Source organism: Homarus americanus, unplaced genomic scaffold (genome assembly GCF_018991925.1).
Source record: "Homarus americanus isolate GMGI-L3 unplaced genomic scaffold, GMGI_Hamer_2.0 scaffold39896, whole genome shotgun sequence".
NCBI lineage: Eukaryota > Metazoa > Arthropoda > Malacostraca > Decapoda > Nephropidae > Homarus > Homarus americanus.
This window is the reverse complement of record NW_024749267.1, coordinates 1-17,476: the sequence shown is the minus strand read 5'-3', so window position 1 is coordinate 17,476 and position 17,476 is coordinate 1. Positions and strand designations below refer to the sequence as shown.

At 45.7% G+C, this 17,476-nt stretch overlaps 1 protein-coding gene across 1 annotated transcript; it reads right to left on the bottom strand.

Moving 5' to 3' along the window:
- Positions 1–11,262: 11,262 nt before the first annotated feature.
- On the bottom strand, positions 11,263–17,345 carry LOC121853325 (ras-interacting protein RIP3-like). The gene is made up of 4 exons (XM_042347387.1): positions 16,721–17,345; positions 15,498–15,583; positions 14,921–15,082; positions 11,263–14,684 (listed from the first exon to the last, which is right to left on the bottom strand). Exons 2-4 carry the CDS (start codon positions 15,537–15,539, stop codon positions 14,157–14,159), a joined length of 732 nt encoding a protein of 243 aa, XP_042203321.1. The 5' UTR covers positions 15,540–15,583; positions 16,721–17,345; the 3' UTR covers positions 11,263–14,156.
- Between the last annotated feature and the right edge of the window lie 131 nt (positions 17,346–17,476).

The following is a 17,476-nucleotide window of genomic DNA, read 5'->3' as shown; positions in this document are numbered from 1 at the left end:
TGTTAAAGGGGGATAAGTGCCTTGAGGTAGAGTACATCAGTGTACAGTGTACCCGCTGGTGATGCCTCAGACAATCTCACTTTTTTTTGAGAGCTAGACAGAGCGAGGTCTTTGTGGCAGCCGGAACCCTCATTGTATCTCCAGTACTGTACTGTACTGTACTGTATACGACAGGAAAGTATTAGTGCTGTATAGCTTGACAGACAATTCGTATATTTCTCTCTCTCAAGGTAACGACTCTTCGTTTTATTGTTATCGAGTCTGTTCAAAATGTTATGATTCTTTAACAAGTCATTAGTTTTATGTTCTTTGCGTTTAATAAATCGTTGTATTTATAAAATATCCCAGACTTTTTTACGGCATTCTGATATCATATTAATAGCGCTCAAGCATAACTACATCATCATTTGTTTATCGCAATGCAACTGGGGTCGTTGTGGCGGAGGTACGCGTTGTGTTGGGAGAGAATTATGTTAAAGGGAGATTTTCATATGTTCTGTACTGAAGATAACGAAATTGATGTCATGGTTTAGTTAGGTTAGGTTAATTTTGGTTGGGTTAGGTCATCTGCCTCGAGTAAATAGAAGCGAATACCGGACAACCAGCAGCAGTAAATAAAGGGCTGTGACCAGACAAAATAACCTCTGACCATAATAGTTTCCGCGGTCTTATTAGCACCCGTTTTCCTTATATTGTAGTGGATTCCTCCCTTACAAACGCTGTTTGTCGCTGACTAGCCGACCCTCGAATTAACCAGCCTGCGCCTCGTGGTCAAGGTCAGCAACCAGCGCCGCCTTACATGACTGAGGTCAACTATCAAGCCACGCCTACCTCCGCTATATAAGACCTCACCTCGTGACGACCTACCTCTTCATCACTCGCCAGCCAGCCTTCGCTGTGATTGGAAATCTCTCCAGACCCTTCACTGCCAAGCCAGCCAGCCTGTCTCTTATCGTTGACGAACTGAACGCAAACGACCACCTCACTAACCATCACTTTTACACGTGGGAAGCTTGTTCCAGACAACGCCCTTTCTGCGCCTCCCCACTGACCAGGGGTGACTCCTGATCAGAGGCGGCCCTGATTGGGTGCTCTGTAACGGCTTCTTGCAGCGGACTTGGGTCGCGATCCCACCGGTGTTACTTACACCAGTGACTATTCTTCCTCTTTTCTTCCTTCTTTTTCGCTCTGGCCTGGGGACCTGCACCCTAAAGGTGTATTCGTCCTTGGGTCCCCCCTGTAACTGTTCACCTCCCTCCCAGGAGTTTTTGAACAAGAAAGGGGGCAGGAGTTTATCAACCAGATCCAGTACTTGGACCATTATTATTTATTATATACATAAACGACATAGATATCGGCATTGACAGCAACATAAGTAAATTTGCTGATGACACTAAAATAGGACGTGTTATCAAATCTGACGAGGACTCGGCAAAACTACAGGAAGATCTAAACAAATTTTTCGAATGGTCTGAAAAATGGCAGATGAAATTCAACGTGGACAAATGTAAAGTACTCAGTATAGGAGATGTAAACAGGGAAACCAGATACCAGATGAACAACGATGCCATAGAGAAATCCGACTGCGAGAGAGATTTAGGACTAATGATAGGTAGGAACCTTAAGCCAAGTAAACAATGTGTTTTTGCTCGGAACAAGGCTAATAAAGTACTTGGGTTCATACAAAGGAGTGTTAGTTACAAGACTAGCGAGGTCATCCTAAAACTGTATCTTGCTCTTGTGAGACCACACCTGGATTACGCAGTTCAGTTCTGGTCACCGTATTACAGAATGGATATAGAATCCTTGGAAAGAATTCAGAGGAGAATGACAAGACTAATCCCGGGCATTAGGAACCTTGAGTATAGAGACAGGTTAAAGCATCTTAATTTGCACTCCCTCGAGAGACGTAGAGCGAGGGGCGACCTGATAGAGGTGTATAAGTGGAAGGCAGGGCTAAACAAAGGGGACATTACAAAGGTACTCAAACTATCCAACCAGGAGCGAACTCGTAACAATGGTTTTAAATTAGACAAATTTAGATTTGGGCGTGAAATAGGTAAACACTGGTTTGGAAACAGAGTAGTGGCCGAGAGGAACAAGTTACCAAATATCATCATTAACTCGAATACGCTGAATTGCTTCAAACATAGGTTGGATGCTCATATGAGCAATAGGGGTTGGGTGTAAACGGGACTGCCCAGTATGGGCCAATAGGCCCGCTGCAGTTTCCTCCATTCTTATGTTCTTATGTTCTCCATCCCCTCCTGAGTGTGAACCAATAACACATAACCCCACAATATCAATAGACGTCTCACTTCTTATTTTCAGTGACTACACACGTCGAATAAAACCATAAAACACCGTAACTTGAAGCTTCCAATCATAATATTTGTTCGCAAAATTAAATGAATCTCGAAGTTCTTATGTTTAAATACACTCATTAATGACGTTAAAGGTCAGTTTACTAAAACAGTTTATAGAAAAACCCTCATTCACTGACCTTGGATTAATTCATACGAGTTACTCCTCTTATGGGGAGTAACCATTAGGTACTACTATAGTATGTGGTCGACCGGGCTGGAGTTGTGTCTTCCGGGATATTTACACTGTAGCATCCATTAACCTGATCTAACCTAGGTTAGGTTAGGTTAAGATATATTAGATTAAGTTAGGTTAGGTTAGGTTGGGTTGGGTTAATATACGTTACAGTGTAAATATCCCGGTAGATTTACTCCAGCTCGGTAGACCTCATATTATAGAAGCACCAACTCCTATAATTCAAAGTATAAAATTAATTATACTGAAACATAGATCAGTGGAGCCTTTAATGTTTGTTGTAATTTCAAACTTTTTAGCTGGGATGACACCCTTAATGACTTTGTACACACCGTCTACCCAAGTTAAAATTTTTGCATAATTCTGAGAAAGTTTGTAATTCTCTTACAAAGAGTGAACTCCCTTGCTTACTGTAGGTAACCGAGGTTCTTGTGACAGAGGAACACACCTAAGAAGACTTACTTGTTGCAGGAGCACTGATGGGTGGTCTGTTGGCAGCTCTCCACCTCACCTTCACCATCATATCTTTGAATACAAACGGAAGTCTTTTCTCCCTTAGTATGTCTCCGTCAGGTGTTAATGCACACTCCACCGCACAGTTACTAATTGTTTCCATCAGGTGTTAACGCACAGCACACTGTAGTGGCTACTCTCCCCTACAACTCCCAACTGAGCTCCGGCCGCACTCCGACCAGCCAATCAGCGTACAGCCAGCTACGCCGAGAGACTAGGTCTATGCAGAGGACGTAGGGGTACGATCGCCGACCTAGTCTCGACCATCAACCTCCAGTTCAGGATCAGAGCGTTTCACACCTTACGCTTGAGCCGCTGTGATTGGTCCGCTCGCTACGCGCAGCCCAGATCCTGATCCTGGTAAATTGTATAAATACGGCTACGCCTGCCCAGGGAGATCATCCTACACTCAGCTACTGGACCAGCAACATCTCTCTCAGCTCCTCACCTACTCACTCCTAAGTACTGCACTGTACCACAATATATACAGGAAGCACATCGTGAGTTTCTATCCAACCTCATTCCTGAGTGAAGGTATCTACATGTACGTACGTTTGTGTGCCCATACAAAGAGATAATAGACAACTAAAGAGAATTGACAACTGGCCACAAACGGTACACTACATTGGTGACCTCGGAGTGACCCACATCACAGTTGGAGAGCAACTATTGTGCGATATTCCAAGCGTGGTTTGAGCTCTTTTGCCTATTCTCCTATTTTTCTTTTGTTTTTTTAGTTCTGGCCAAAGGACCTGCACCCTAAAAAAGTGTATTCGTCCCGAGGTCCCCCCCGTAAGTGTTCACCTCCCTCCCAGGAGATTGTGAAGACGGAAGGGGGTCGGAACAAGCACCCATCCCTCATCCTTCCCTAACAGGTGCGATATTCTCCCGCAAGAATGGACGGACGGATCTCTCTACCAACCTTCAACCACAACGTAGAGGACTGGTTAGTTCATGTCGAAGCAGCTCTCATCGGCTCTACAGCTACAGACGAGCAGAAGTACGGCGCCCTGCTCTGCTCCTTGCCCACTGAAGTCGCCACACAAGTCTCACAGATCATCTCCAACCCTCCAGAGAACAACAAATTCGCCACTCTGCGGAATGCCTTAAGAACACATTACCAACGGACCCGCTCCGATATCCTGCAGAACCTATCTTCCATCTCCCTGGGAAACTCAACTCCGGGACATCTCTGGGAAGAGATGTGCAGGGTGAACTCCCGGTACACAGACAGACTTCCTGACTCTATCCTGCGCCAGCTTCACGCACAAAAGCTACCCACAGAAGTAAGCAACATCCTGTCCGCAGTAGATTACTCTACGACACCTGAGCTATATGCAACTGCGGCAGACAGAATTTTCAACCAGTGCACTTCTGCACCCCTTGCTGCCTCGGTCACACCAGTACCTCCCACCGAACTTGCAAGCCGGGTCAACACACCTCAGCCAAGCAATACCTCACAAGATATCAAGGACCTGTTACAAACCTTGAACCGCAGGATGGACACCATTGAGCAGTTCTGCTCCTCCTTACCCGCTGCTGTGCCAGTTCCTGACTCACGCATCACACCCTACAACTTCCGACACACAGCAGCCAGCCCCCAGCACAACAACCATACCCTCTGCTGGTATCACCAGACTTTCGGCCGCAATGCTCGAAACTGTGAGCCCTATTGCACCTATTCGGGAAACGGCAACACCGGAGGCTGGTAGACGCCTCAGCCCCCGTCCCTTCAGGCGTCTCATTACTGTACGTCACCGACCGCACCTCTGGCAAGAAGTTCCTCATCGACACAGGTTCATCGGTAAGCCTCATCCCTCCCTCACTACAAGACAAGTCAAAGCAACCTTCTTATGACCTGTTCGCTGCCAACGGTACCCCCATCGCCTCCTACGGCGTACTCACCCTCGCTTTAGACCTCGGCCTGCCCAAGACTCTGAGTTGGTTATTCGTGATAGCAGACGTGTCTCAACCCATCCTTGGTTTCGACTTCCTCACCTTCCACAAGCTCGGCGTCAAACCAAGTCATCTATGCCTCATCCATGAGCCTACAGCACGCAAGATCCAGGGTTCTCGTGCCAGACACACCGACACTATCACCTGTCTTGCGCCTTCCAACGAGTTCTCCTCCCTACTCAACGAATTCAAGGAGCTTTTCTCACCCCGAGTCTCCCTACCCCCACCACCTACGTCGGGAATTTTCCACCACATCGAAACCAAAGGACCACCAGTCTTTTCACGCCCTCGCCGCCTGCGCCCTGAGCTCCTGTGCACAGCCAAAGTAGAATTCAACAAACTACTGCAAGATGGCATCATTCGCCCTTCAAGGAGTCCCTGGGCATCGCCTCTTCACATGGTTCCTAAGCAAACGCCCGGCGAGTGGAGGGTGTGTGGCGACTACAGAGCCCTGAATTTCGTCACCAAACCTGACAGGTACCCTATTCCGCATGTCCAGGACTTTCACCACAAACTTCATGGCAAGACTATCTTCTCGAAGATCGACTTGGAGCGTGCCTTCCACCAGATCCCAGTAGCACCGGCAGATACCCAGAAGACAGCCATCACCACCCCGTTTGGACTCTTTGAGTACACTTTCATGAGTTTTGGCTTACGCAATGCAGCACAGACTTTCCAGAGGTACATGGACCATATGCTTCGCGACCTCGACTTTGTCACTGTCTACATTGACGACATCCTCGTTGCATCTTCGACGCCTGCCGAGCACCACCACCACCTACAACTCCTTCTCCAACGCCTGCAGAACAACAACATGAAAGTTCATCCTGCTAAGTGCGTCTTTGGAACCTCGGCCATCGATTTCCTCGGTCACAGAGTCTCGCCCAGTGGCATACAACCCCTACCACAGAAGATAACCGCGATTAGGGAGTTCCCCAAACCTGAAACGGTGAAGAAACTCAGAGAATTCCTGGGTTTAGTCAACTACTACCACCGCTTCATTGACAAAGCTGCCACCGTCCTAGCCCCCCTACACGACCTTCTCAAGGGACGCCCAAAGAAGTCTCACAAGCCTCTCGTGTGGACTCAAGAGGCTGCCACGGCATTCACAACTGTCAAACAGCACATTACACGCCTCACCCTCCTGGCCCACCCCGCACCTAACGCCCGGACCACTCTCACAACAGACGCTTCTTCTACTGCAGTGGGCGCCGTCTTACAGCAGGAGATCAACGGAATTCTTATGCCCGTTGCTTTCTTCTCACAACGGCTTCAACCACCACACCTCAAGTACAGCGCCTTTGATCGAGAACTCCTGGCCATATACCTGGCTGTCAAACATTTCCAGCACTTCCTCGAGGCCCGTCAGTTCACCATCTTCACTGATCACAAGCCCCTCGTCCACGCCTTCGCTTCAGCTTCCCAGTCACATACACCTCGTGTCCTGCGCCACTTGGCTTACATCTCAGAGTTCTCCAGTGACGTCCAACACATTAGAGGCAGCCACAACGAGATCGCCGACGCCCTCTCTCGTTGCGTATCCAACATTCTTCCCTCATCTCCACCCATTGACTATGGGCAGCTAGCCGCGGCTCAAGAGAAGGACGAAGAGCTGGCAAAATACAAGTCATCCCCCTCAAGCCTCACACTCCAAGAACTCCCTGTTCCTGGCACAAAGACAAAATTGTGGTGCGACATATCCTGTGGGCATCCTAGACCGTTCGTGCCTCATGTCCACCGCCGCGCGGTGTTCGACCGCATCCATGGTCTCAGCCACCCGGGTGGGCGGGCCTCCCAGCGCCTCCTCACTCAACGTGTCGTCTGGCCCGGCATCAAGTCCGATACTAAGAAATGGGCTGCCCAGTGCTTGGCCTGCCAATCCTCCAAAGTACATCGTCACATACGGGCCCCCTTACATACCTTCCCTATTCCCAAAGGACGTTTTCAAGTAGTACACCTCGACATCGTGGGACCTCTTCCATCATCCTACGGCAGCACCTACATCTTCACCTGCATCGACCGTTTCACCAGGTGGACAGAAGCAATTCCCATGCCCAATGCTACAGCAGAGACTACTGCCCGCGCCTTCATGTCCGGTTGGGTTTCCCGTTTCGGCCCCCCCCCGCAACCGTAATCACTGACCGAGGAGTCCAGTTTGAGTCACAACTCTGGCAGCACCTCCTACAGTTCCTCGGCACGTCTAGACAACGCACTACAGCATACCACCCTCAAGCCAACGGCATGGTAGAGCGTTTTCACCGGCAGCTAAAGGACGCACTCAAGGCACAGCACGACCCTTACAGCTGGACTGATGCGCTCCCCTTAGTGCTCCTCGGCATCCGTGCGTCACACAAGGAGGATATGGACTGTAGCCCAGCAGATCTTACACTAGGCGAGCCCCTTCGGCTACCTGGGGATTTCTCACTCCCTCCTAACCCTCACCAAACCACTCCAGCCGCTCGTCACGACTTACTCCAAAAGCTACGACAAGCAGTTTCTGCATTCAGAGCTACTACTCCACGCCAGCCTCCTCGGCGCCCTGAATACATCCCTCCTGCACTACTCACAGCCGAGTATGTTTTCGTCAGGCGTGATGCTCATCGCAACCCATTACAACGTCCCTACGATGGACCCTTCCAGGTGGTTACCCGTTCAGCAAAGTTCCTGACGATTATCCGGAATGGCAGACATGACACCGTCAGCATAGACCGAGTCAAACCGGCCACCTTACCCTTTGGGCCCCCAGTCCAGCAGCACCATCAACAAACTACGCCTGCACCAGTCTACCCGCAGTTACCACCGGCAGCAACACCACGCCCACGACATTTCTGGGCACCCTCTTTTCACCCTCAAGTAAACCCTGTTCCTGCTGTAGAACCTGCTCCTGGCATAGACCTTCCTCATATCATAGAACCTGCTCCTGCCATGGACCCTCCTCCTGACATAGAACCTGCACCTATCATAGAACCTGTACCTATCATAGACCCTCCTCCTGTCATAGAACCTGAACCTGCATTAGACCTCCCTCCTAACATAGAACCTGCTCCTGCCATGGACCCTCCTCCTGACATACAACCTGCACCTATCGTAGAACCTGCTCCTGCCATGGACCCTCCTCCTGACGCAGCCCCTGCAGCAGCAGGAGCACAACAACCACTGCTTGTACAACCTCCTCTAATCCCAAACCCTCTTTCTCCTCCTAATTCTCCCACAGGTTTTGTGTCACTGGAGGGAGTTGTTACACGTAGCGGCCGAGTCGTACATACACCTGCCCGGTATGTGTTATGTGTGGGACACAACCCGGACAACATCCAGCCTCCCGCCGCGCCGGGAGGGGAGGGGGAGTATTGTAGTGGCTACTCTCCCCTACAACTCCCAACTGAGCTCCGGCCGCACTCCGACCAGCCAATCAGCGTACAGCCAGCTACGCCGAGAGACTAGGTCTATGCAGAGGACGTAGGGGTACGATCGCCGACCTAGTCTCGACCATCAACCTCCAGTTCAGGATCAGAGCGTTTCACACCTTACGCTTGAGCCGCTGTGATTGGTCCGCTCGCTACGCGCAGCCCAGATCCTGATCCTGGTAAATTGTATAAATACGGCTACGCCTGCCCAGGGAGATCACACACACACTCTCTCTCCCTCACCATGAACGGATACGAGTTTGTTAACGTGGCGCGGATACGTCCGGACACGCCGACCTGCCCCAAGAAACTAAACCTCCTAGTTCTCCAGAAGTTTTTCGAAGCTAATGGGATCGTGGGGGTCACCAAGGTAGAACGCCTAAAGCTCCATGGTGACATCAAGATCACCTTCGCCGAGATGGGCATGCCCGCTCAACTCGCGGAGATCCCAGACATCAACGGCATTCCTTTTAAAATGTTTGCCTTCATGTGGGACAACTTGAAGCTGGGTGTAATCTCCCACGCCGAAATTGCCCACATGGACAAAGCAGAGCTGAGTGAGCTCCTCAAGGAGCAGCAGCTCCAAGTTGTGAAGAAGCTGTCCGACACCACTGCCCTCATCGGACACCACTCCACCCTACCCAAGGAAGCTCAACTGGCGTGGGTAACTATGCCAGTCAAGCCCTACTGCAGACCGAAACGGTGTTACAAATGCCAGCACTATGGACACACTGTAAACAAGTGTGAGGCGCAGGAAGACACCTGCTCCATGTGTGGCAGCCCTGGACACCGCTACACGGCCTGCCCCAACACAGAGAAAAAATGCGTTGCCTGTGGTGGCCCACACTCCTCCGCCGACCGGACCTGCCCCAGATGGAAGGAGGAATGCAGGGTAGCCAAGGCTCGTCTTGAGAAAAAACTGAGCTACAAAGAGGCCCTCCTTGCTGTACGCTCCCAAGAAAAGAAAAAACCAGCAGTAAAGAAAAACCAAGAAAAGAAAACTCAACAGAAGCAGCCCACCACACAGAACCAAGAACACCACGTGGCCCGTGGTGCTGAAGCCCACGCGGCCAGTGGTGCTGAAGCCCACGTGGTCAACCTCTCCCTCTCTGAATTCTTCCACACCTATGAGGACTTAAAATACGAGGAAGACGAACAAGAAGACCCAAACACAAACGAATGGACAATTCAAGAGAGCAAGAAGAGAAGGAGAGAGAGAAGAAAATCGACATCAAGCTAAGAAGACCAAGACATCCCCTCCACACAAGAAACCAAAACACAATCAAGCCGACCAAGCACTGAACATCCATTGCCCAACCCAACACGCACCTGACGACCTGACCTGACGCCTGACCTGACGCTTGACCTGACGCTAGCCTGGCCTTGTCTTGTCGCCTCCCTGCCGCGTCCAGCCGGGTTGTTGCTGCTGCCCCCATCTTATAATCCCTCACGCAAGCGGTGTTTAGCCACTGCATCTGTTCTCTCCTCCTAAAATTCACTTCAATCCTCCCTTTATTCTTCTCCTGAACCTCCTTCCCCCCTGTCACTAGCATTTTTTCGTTTCGATTCCAGGGAGATCATCCTACACTCAGCAACTGGACCAGCAACATCTCTCTCAGCTCCTCACCTACTCACTCCTAAGTACTGCACTGTACCACAATATATACAGGAAGCACATCGTGAGTTTCTATCCAACCTCATTCCTGAGTGAAGGTATCTACATGTACGTACGTTTGTGTGCCCATACAAAGAGATAATAGACAACTAAAGAGAATTGACAACTGGCCACAAACGGTACACTACAACACCTCACAGATACTGACTTCTCTCCGTCAGGTATTAACGCACAGCATCCCTCGCAGGTACTGACTGTCTCCGTCAGGTGTTAACGCACACCACACCTCACAAGTACTGACTGAACCCGAACCTGACCCACACAGGCTTGCCCTCACCAGTTTCAGTCGCCAGGATGAACCACCAACTGGGCACCCAAACTACCGTCTAGGTGGTTCCCCTTTTGAGATATTTATGACGTTTGCTTTATGATATATTTAAATGTACCGTATATGTTGTAGTACAGCCTCAAGGTAGTAGTTGAGTGTGACCGGCAGAGTTTATTAGAGGAAGAAGGACAGCAGACACGAGAGGGGCACCACCGTAAGTGATGAGTCATCTTTTTGAGTAAACACCCACCAAGGTTTCATCACTCACTTTTTTTCACTTCGTTCACCTTAAGTCACCAACGAGTCAATGAGTTTCAGTATAAATTGGTGTAATTCAGTAATATTTAATTGACAATATTATGTTTTTACACTTTCTTTACTTATTACTTGTTGTCATATTAAATAGAGAGACAAGTAACTTAATTATCTCATAATCATAATTCGTTGCTTATATTTGTTCTGTTTTCGTCCAATTCCACAATATTTGGGCATTTCGTTTTTCTAATATTCTGTATCACAGGAGGGAGGGAGGGAAGTAAGGAGGGAGGGAGGGAGGGAGGGGAACGCGCTAGTCTTTCCCTGACCACTCCACCGTGTGTATTTTAATTACACCAAGAATGAAAAAAAACAGGCACATCCTTTGTTGACAGTTCGGCTTTCTTGGAACTTTATTTATTTGGCTGAATGATATCACGTTCTCCTGCCTTCCATTATCCTGCCACATCACCACACTCCACAGCCCTCACACCCCACAACCCTCACACTTTACAACCCTTACACCTCACAACCCTCACACCTGATAACCCTCACACCTCATAACCATCACCCCCTCACACCTCACAACCCTCTCTCACACCCCACACGAATGAACAATAAAATACGGGGGAATTTATGTAGAAAAATATTTATTACAACTGTAAGCATATGTACAAAAAATTACAAATATTTTGATATGTACACAGATATGTGATGAACATGAAAATGAACAAGTGATATGACACATGCAAGACCTCCCTACATACACTATATACATGGCAAGGCTATGCCGTCAGCAACAGCATGCACACACAGTAAAGTCTACGAAATGCATTACCTGCCACCATAGGCCGCAAGACCAATAGAATTTTAGTCATAAGTACTTCTCTATATATTTAACGACAAATTTCATCCCGCTATTTCCTTAACAAATATTTATTGTCTTTCTTTATTTTTTCCATCCAAGGTTAAATATTGTCAATATTTTCAGTCTGATTATATTAAAGATTAAAACCAAATGTTGTGCAAGTCTATTCCATCGAAAAAAGAATATGCACACAACTCCACGTAGGAATAAATTTAGAAGATAGAATGTACTGTTGGTATAATTTCTTCCCTTTTGAGAACACCATTAATGGCTACACAATACAACATTATCTGTCTATTCATCATCCTATAAATACTGTGTTTACCTCAAAATATCATACAGAAGACTTTTTCCCTAAAACCCAAAGTCGGAGATCAGCTGATGTAAGAGTTCTCTATCTCCAGCCAAACTCACTCTCTCTACACACGGTCAGATCATCTAAGTAAACAATCTGTACACACCAACGCTCTGATGGGCTAATGGTAACAATCAGGAAGACTGGGGGATGGGGATTGAGGATTGATTGTTAGCACATGGATGAGACGCACATCAATCCATTCAGAACGCAAGAGTTTCTGGAGGAATAAAAATAAGCTTAGAAAATTCGGAGATGGATATTCTAGTCTCTTTAAAAAATATTATCCAGAGGTTTTATATATATATTTATATATATAAGTGTTACTGGCGATAAATCACATCCAAAAAGAGGAAGAAAAATTACACTGAGGTACTATATGTATGTATGTATGTATATATATATTTATATATATTTATATGTAATAAAAATGTGTTATATCAGTCATGCCGAAAATCTTTCCAGGAAATCGAGTGTTTTTTGTTTTTTTAGGAATCAAGATACAAACATCTTATGAATCATCTGTTTTAAAGATATGTTAAGACTTTCTTTGGTCAACTTTCAGTGTTTTAGTCGTCTTGAAACGCTACTACGCCAGCAGCTGTTCTACGTATCTGTATGATAACCACAGATATACGCACACACACACACACACGCACACACACACACACACCAAGCATATCAAAATATAACGCTGAAGCACGCCGTCGTGTATGGTGAGTTCCCTATATAGACATTATGTTAAAACCGCTAAAAGTCAGCCACAGGCTTTACCTAACCCGGCCCGCGCGACACCGAGCTGTAAGACACCAGAATAAGATTATATTTCATACAGACTATAATAGTTTACTCGCGTCCCTCGGCTGAAGGAACTGTTTACAAAAATGGCAACAACAACAACAACAACAACACGCAGGAGTGACGCACCGCACAGGGAAGCAACAGCTCACGGACTCATTTATACCCTCAGAGAAAATCCTCTTATTCTCTCTTTTTTGGACTGTTTTACTTACGATTTTATGTGTTACTCTTTTGAAGGAATTAATGGAAAAAAATGGACATCTTAGCAGGCATCTTCTGCTTCTCTTACATTTTTCTTCCGACATGATAAACGTAATGACCTCATTTTGTTTTACATAGAAAATATGACGAGTAAAATTTAACTTTGATGATTACCTTTCATATCCCTGAGCCTTTATTAACATTCTATAATATAATAAAAATGTAAACAGTTTTCAGGGTAACGAACAACAGGTTTTTCTTCATTATAGTTGGCTACACTGCAGCCCACGACACGCACAACCTTCGCTCTTATTCTCTATATACACTAAGCTGATCCCACTCACTTGAATACTAAAAAGGGGTCGTATAAAACACATTCCTATGGTACTTCAGTCCCCAATGTAATCACGTATTGGAAATGTATTGGCTTTACAATTATCATCCTTATTCTCGTAGCTTACAAGGACTACTCTTGTATTTCCTGGCTCTCTTTTTCTCCCAACCAGAGTCTCCAAGACTGTCAACTCCACCAACTCGTAATCTCTCTTAATAGTTTTATTTTCCTATACTATCTCTCCACGTGTAGCCAAGCACGAGAGACGCATAGTCCAATAATACTGGGCGTGAAAGGGAAATGGTTGACAGAATATAAGATGAACCACCACAAACACTAGAGCTATATCGTAACAGATGCACGAGAAGGAGGATTTACACTACCTGAATTAAAAAATATTTTCAACATCATCATTATGATATAAAGTAAGATTTCTGGGCCACATATAATGTTTTTTTTTTATACATGAAAAATATCACTTTAGGATTTGACGAGTTTCTTCTGTCAAGTTTAACGACTGTATAAAGTTTGTGGAGAAAAGAGAACAGCAGTTTTCATAAACTCTAGAAAACCTTTTACATTTTGTTACATCAACTTAATCTTACGACTATTGCACCACGGTAGGAACACGCCTCTGATGTTGATCTTGCAGGGGAAGGCTCGCAGAGGTGTGTGTGGTGTGTGTCGCCTTGCAGCGCCACCCACCACCACCCACCTGTGATAACGTGGTGTAGATGCTGCTTTTTACTTGACATATACATAAAAAAAAACATGACTACACAGCTTGCAGATACAATGCTTCATCTGTTTTTTTAACCTCATATATACAACACATAAGGACGTTATCAACACATTAGCTCTATGTTTTAAGCTTCCACACTGCATGTCTTTTATGTAGGGTTTCCATCAGAGGTTTACGCTATCAATAATTATAACAATACGTAGGGCGGTGCTGGGTCGCCGAGGATCAGACGTGTGTGGCCAGAGCACCTTGCATGACTTGGGTCCTGGGCGGCACGATATACTGACTGGGGTCGACAGGTATCCCTAGTCTGGGGATGGTGGAGGTGGCGTTACCCGCTACCGACCCGTTCCCTCTGGAGTTGACGTGTAGTGACAGCGGCAGTGACCCAGACGAGGTCTTGAAGTTGTGATTGGCGAAGCCGTTGTTGTAGCCAGGAGAGAAGCCATGCACTCCGTCAGGGGCATCGTGTCCCCCGTCGTAGTCCCCGTAGCCAGGATAGAGGGAGTGCTGGCTGGAGGTGACGATGCCCGGGGGCGTATGTGTGTAACTCCCCACGCCTCCCGCGCTGCTGACATTTCCACCCATGACGTAACCCCCCGAGGGAGAAGAAGGCTGTTGTTGTTGTTGCTGTTGTTGTTGTTGCTGCTGTTGTTGTTGTTGTTGTTGTTGTTGTTGGCCCGTGGCCACTGTCGAGTGATCAGCGTAGTTGCCATAAGACAGCCCGCCTCCGTTACTGGTGAGGTGACCATTCTGTGGGAGGAGAACTGACTGTATTACCAACATTCAGTTAGGAATATTACCACACATATATCCAGACAAATCCATTCATGGATGTAAAAGACTACTTAAAATACACTTTAATTATATCTATATTGCGATAATCTCAAAGACATCCACGTTAACCAACACTAACAGAAAATCACAACTAATTCTAGTATTTTTCCCACGAGCAACAGAAACTCGAGACTCAAACAGGAACTACTTACAATTTTAAGAGGGATGCCGGTGAAGGTTTCTGGGTACAGGTAGGAGTTGGTGGAGGCCATGTAGGTGGGGGTAGCCGGGTGCTCCCCCTCCTTCTCCCCCCATCCCTCCAGCTCGCCCTCCTTGTTACTCATGGAGGAGCCAGTCCTCTGGTCCAGTTCAACCTGTTGGTGGTGAGGACGGTCGTTAAAACTCCATTCAATAATTCTCTGTCATTATCGACTAAGATTAAGATTTATTTATTTCGTTATGTCGTGTAGCCTCAGTCCAGGACCCTCCCCTGACGCATCAACAGTTCTGTATTCTGTTAGACTCATCATTCGTGTGTATACCGTCCATATGGCAACACTAAGATGACCTGTTTGTTTTATTCTCCTGCTTAACATCGTCTCTCCAATAAATCTGTGTAAAAAATGTCTATATCGCTGCTGTACATCCACATATATTCCTTTAGATGTCATCTTATCTATCAAATAACACTCTTGACACTCAGACATAAACACTGGTATACACTCAGGCCACCGTGCACACAACACTCAGTCACACAGCCCTACACTGAGAGCCTCAACAGTCACCCACCTTGAGGTCAGACTCGTTAGCTGTGGAGTTTTGGTCATTCATCTGCAAGGCGACCGTCTTTTCCGGTAACCCTCCCGTCTTGGCGTCTGTAAGGAAGTGTCACAATATGATCACACTCTCTTCATTCATTATACGGACTTATTGACTAACAAACACACATTTATTACCAGCAAATGCAAGGTAAGAATTAATTATCCAGTGTCCTTTTTATTCAAGAACCCTAAATAATTACTACTGTATATTTTAGGATGTGCAATGAACTGCATTTAAGAATCAATAGGAAAAAGTCTGATTTTTTTGGTTCCTGTTTATAGCACGTTCTAAAATATAGTAATCAAGGCTGAATTGGTTCGTTCTGACTGATTAAAATGTTACTATGGATTTCATTGTCTTCATTGGCTAAATCACTATAATTATTAATTTTTTTTTAATGAAGTGAAGTGCAGGTATAGTGGCGTGATCTCACAGTTTATCGAGCCTAAACACAGGAGAGATGAGGAAATATTAGTGTGTTGAAGAGCTGCTGTGTCGTGTTGTTAACTATTGGTGTTGTTATAAAGTGATGCAAGTCAGAGCTGGAATGTGTAAACAACCCGGGAAGCAATAGACCTGGAGATGGTTGTTTTGATCACTTAATTACATATAGTACATGGAAGGCTGCACCTGCTTACTGCCTAACATAACGTAACGTAACCTAACGTAACCTAACCTAACCTATAACCCAACCATAACTAAACTCACATTGATCGCTGACTACCAAGTCCGTTCTAAATACAAACACATTTCTTTATAACTTAATGGAAAGCGAATTACTGTGTATGAATCTATGTATTCATGAATTGAAATAAATTACTAATTACTTAATGGAGAGTTAATTAGTATGTCTGAATCCCAAACTCGACGTCGTAAATTAATAATGAGAAGAGCATCAACGTAAAGTGAGGTAATATCTGTTAACCAGCCATCATCTACTAACTCACTATTATTACATCAGATAAACGGTCAGGCACACCAAACACTCAGGTTTGTATTTTTGGTAAAGTCTTATTTTTGGAATACATATTGATTTTTCATATTTCGTTATAATATATGAATTCATTGAACAACGTTCACTAGCTACTAAGCTATCACATACAAAATATCCCATAACATGACAGATACTATCAGATGTCGAGGGAATTTTGGCAGCAACTGTACAGTCAACAAAAATGTTTTCTGCTCGCCTGGGTCTGTCGGTCTTCTCAACGATCACTCACTGAGGCCATGTTCATTTGGTAAGGTTGGTACGTCAGATTTTGTAACCTATACGATGTATTCTGTAAATCACGTATAGTTAATACAGAGTAATTAGCAAGAATACATTATAAAACCCGTACGAACACCATGTTGTTCAGAATGCTTGGTCCGGTGTGTCATATTGCATAACATCATAAAGGTGCAGGAATTTTGGTGTTGTTCACTGTACATGTATGAACATTACGATTCATGGATCATAATAAATTAGTCACCAAAAATAATTCTTCAACAAAAAAATAATTACATGAAACTATTTAATTCGTACAATATTTAGACAATAATTTGACCCCATTAAGAACGAAACATGATTTAGGAGACAGAGAAGTAGTGATAACCAGACATAATTAACGCTTACGACACGACGAGAATAGTACTTCATATATGTGTCAGCAGTAAAAGAAAATTAGAAACCACTCCCTCAAAGACTCGCCTGAAAATATAATCACACACGTGTAATTTACTCCAAACTATGAGTGACGACCAGGTAAGACGGGCGGGAGGGGCGCCTGACGTGTGTGTGTCTGACTGTTTCCCTGTAGAGGTTTGTGAGTATTACCAGTGTGAAATAGAGGAAATATATATATATATATATTGCATAGTCATATAGATAGATAAAATATTAGATAAATAAACATTCCTAAAGATAGAACTGTGCATAAACATCTGAACAGATAGACGGATAA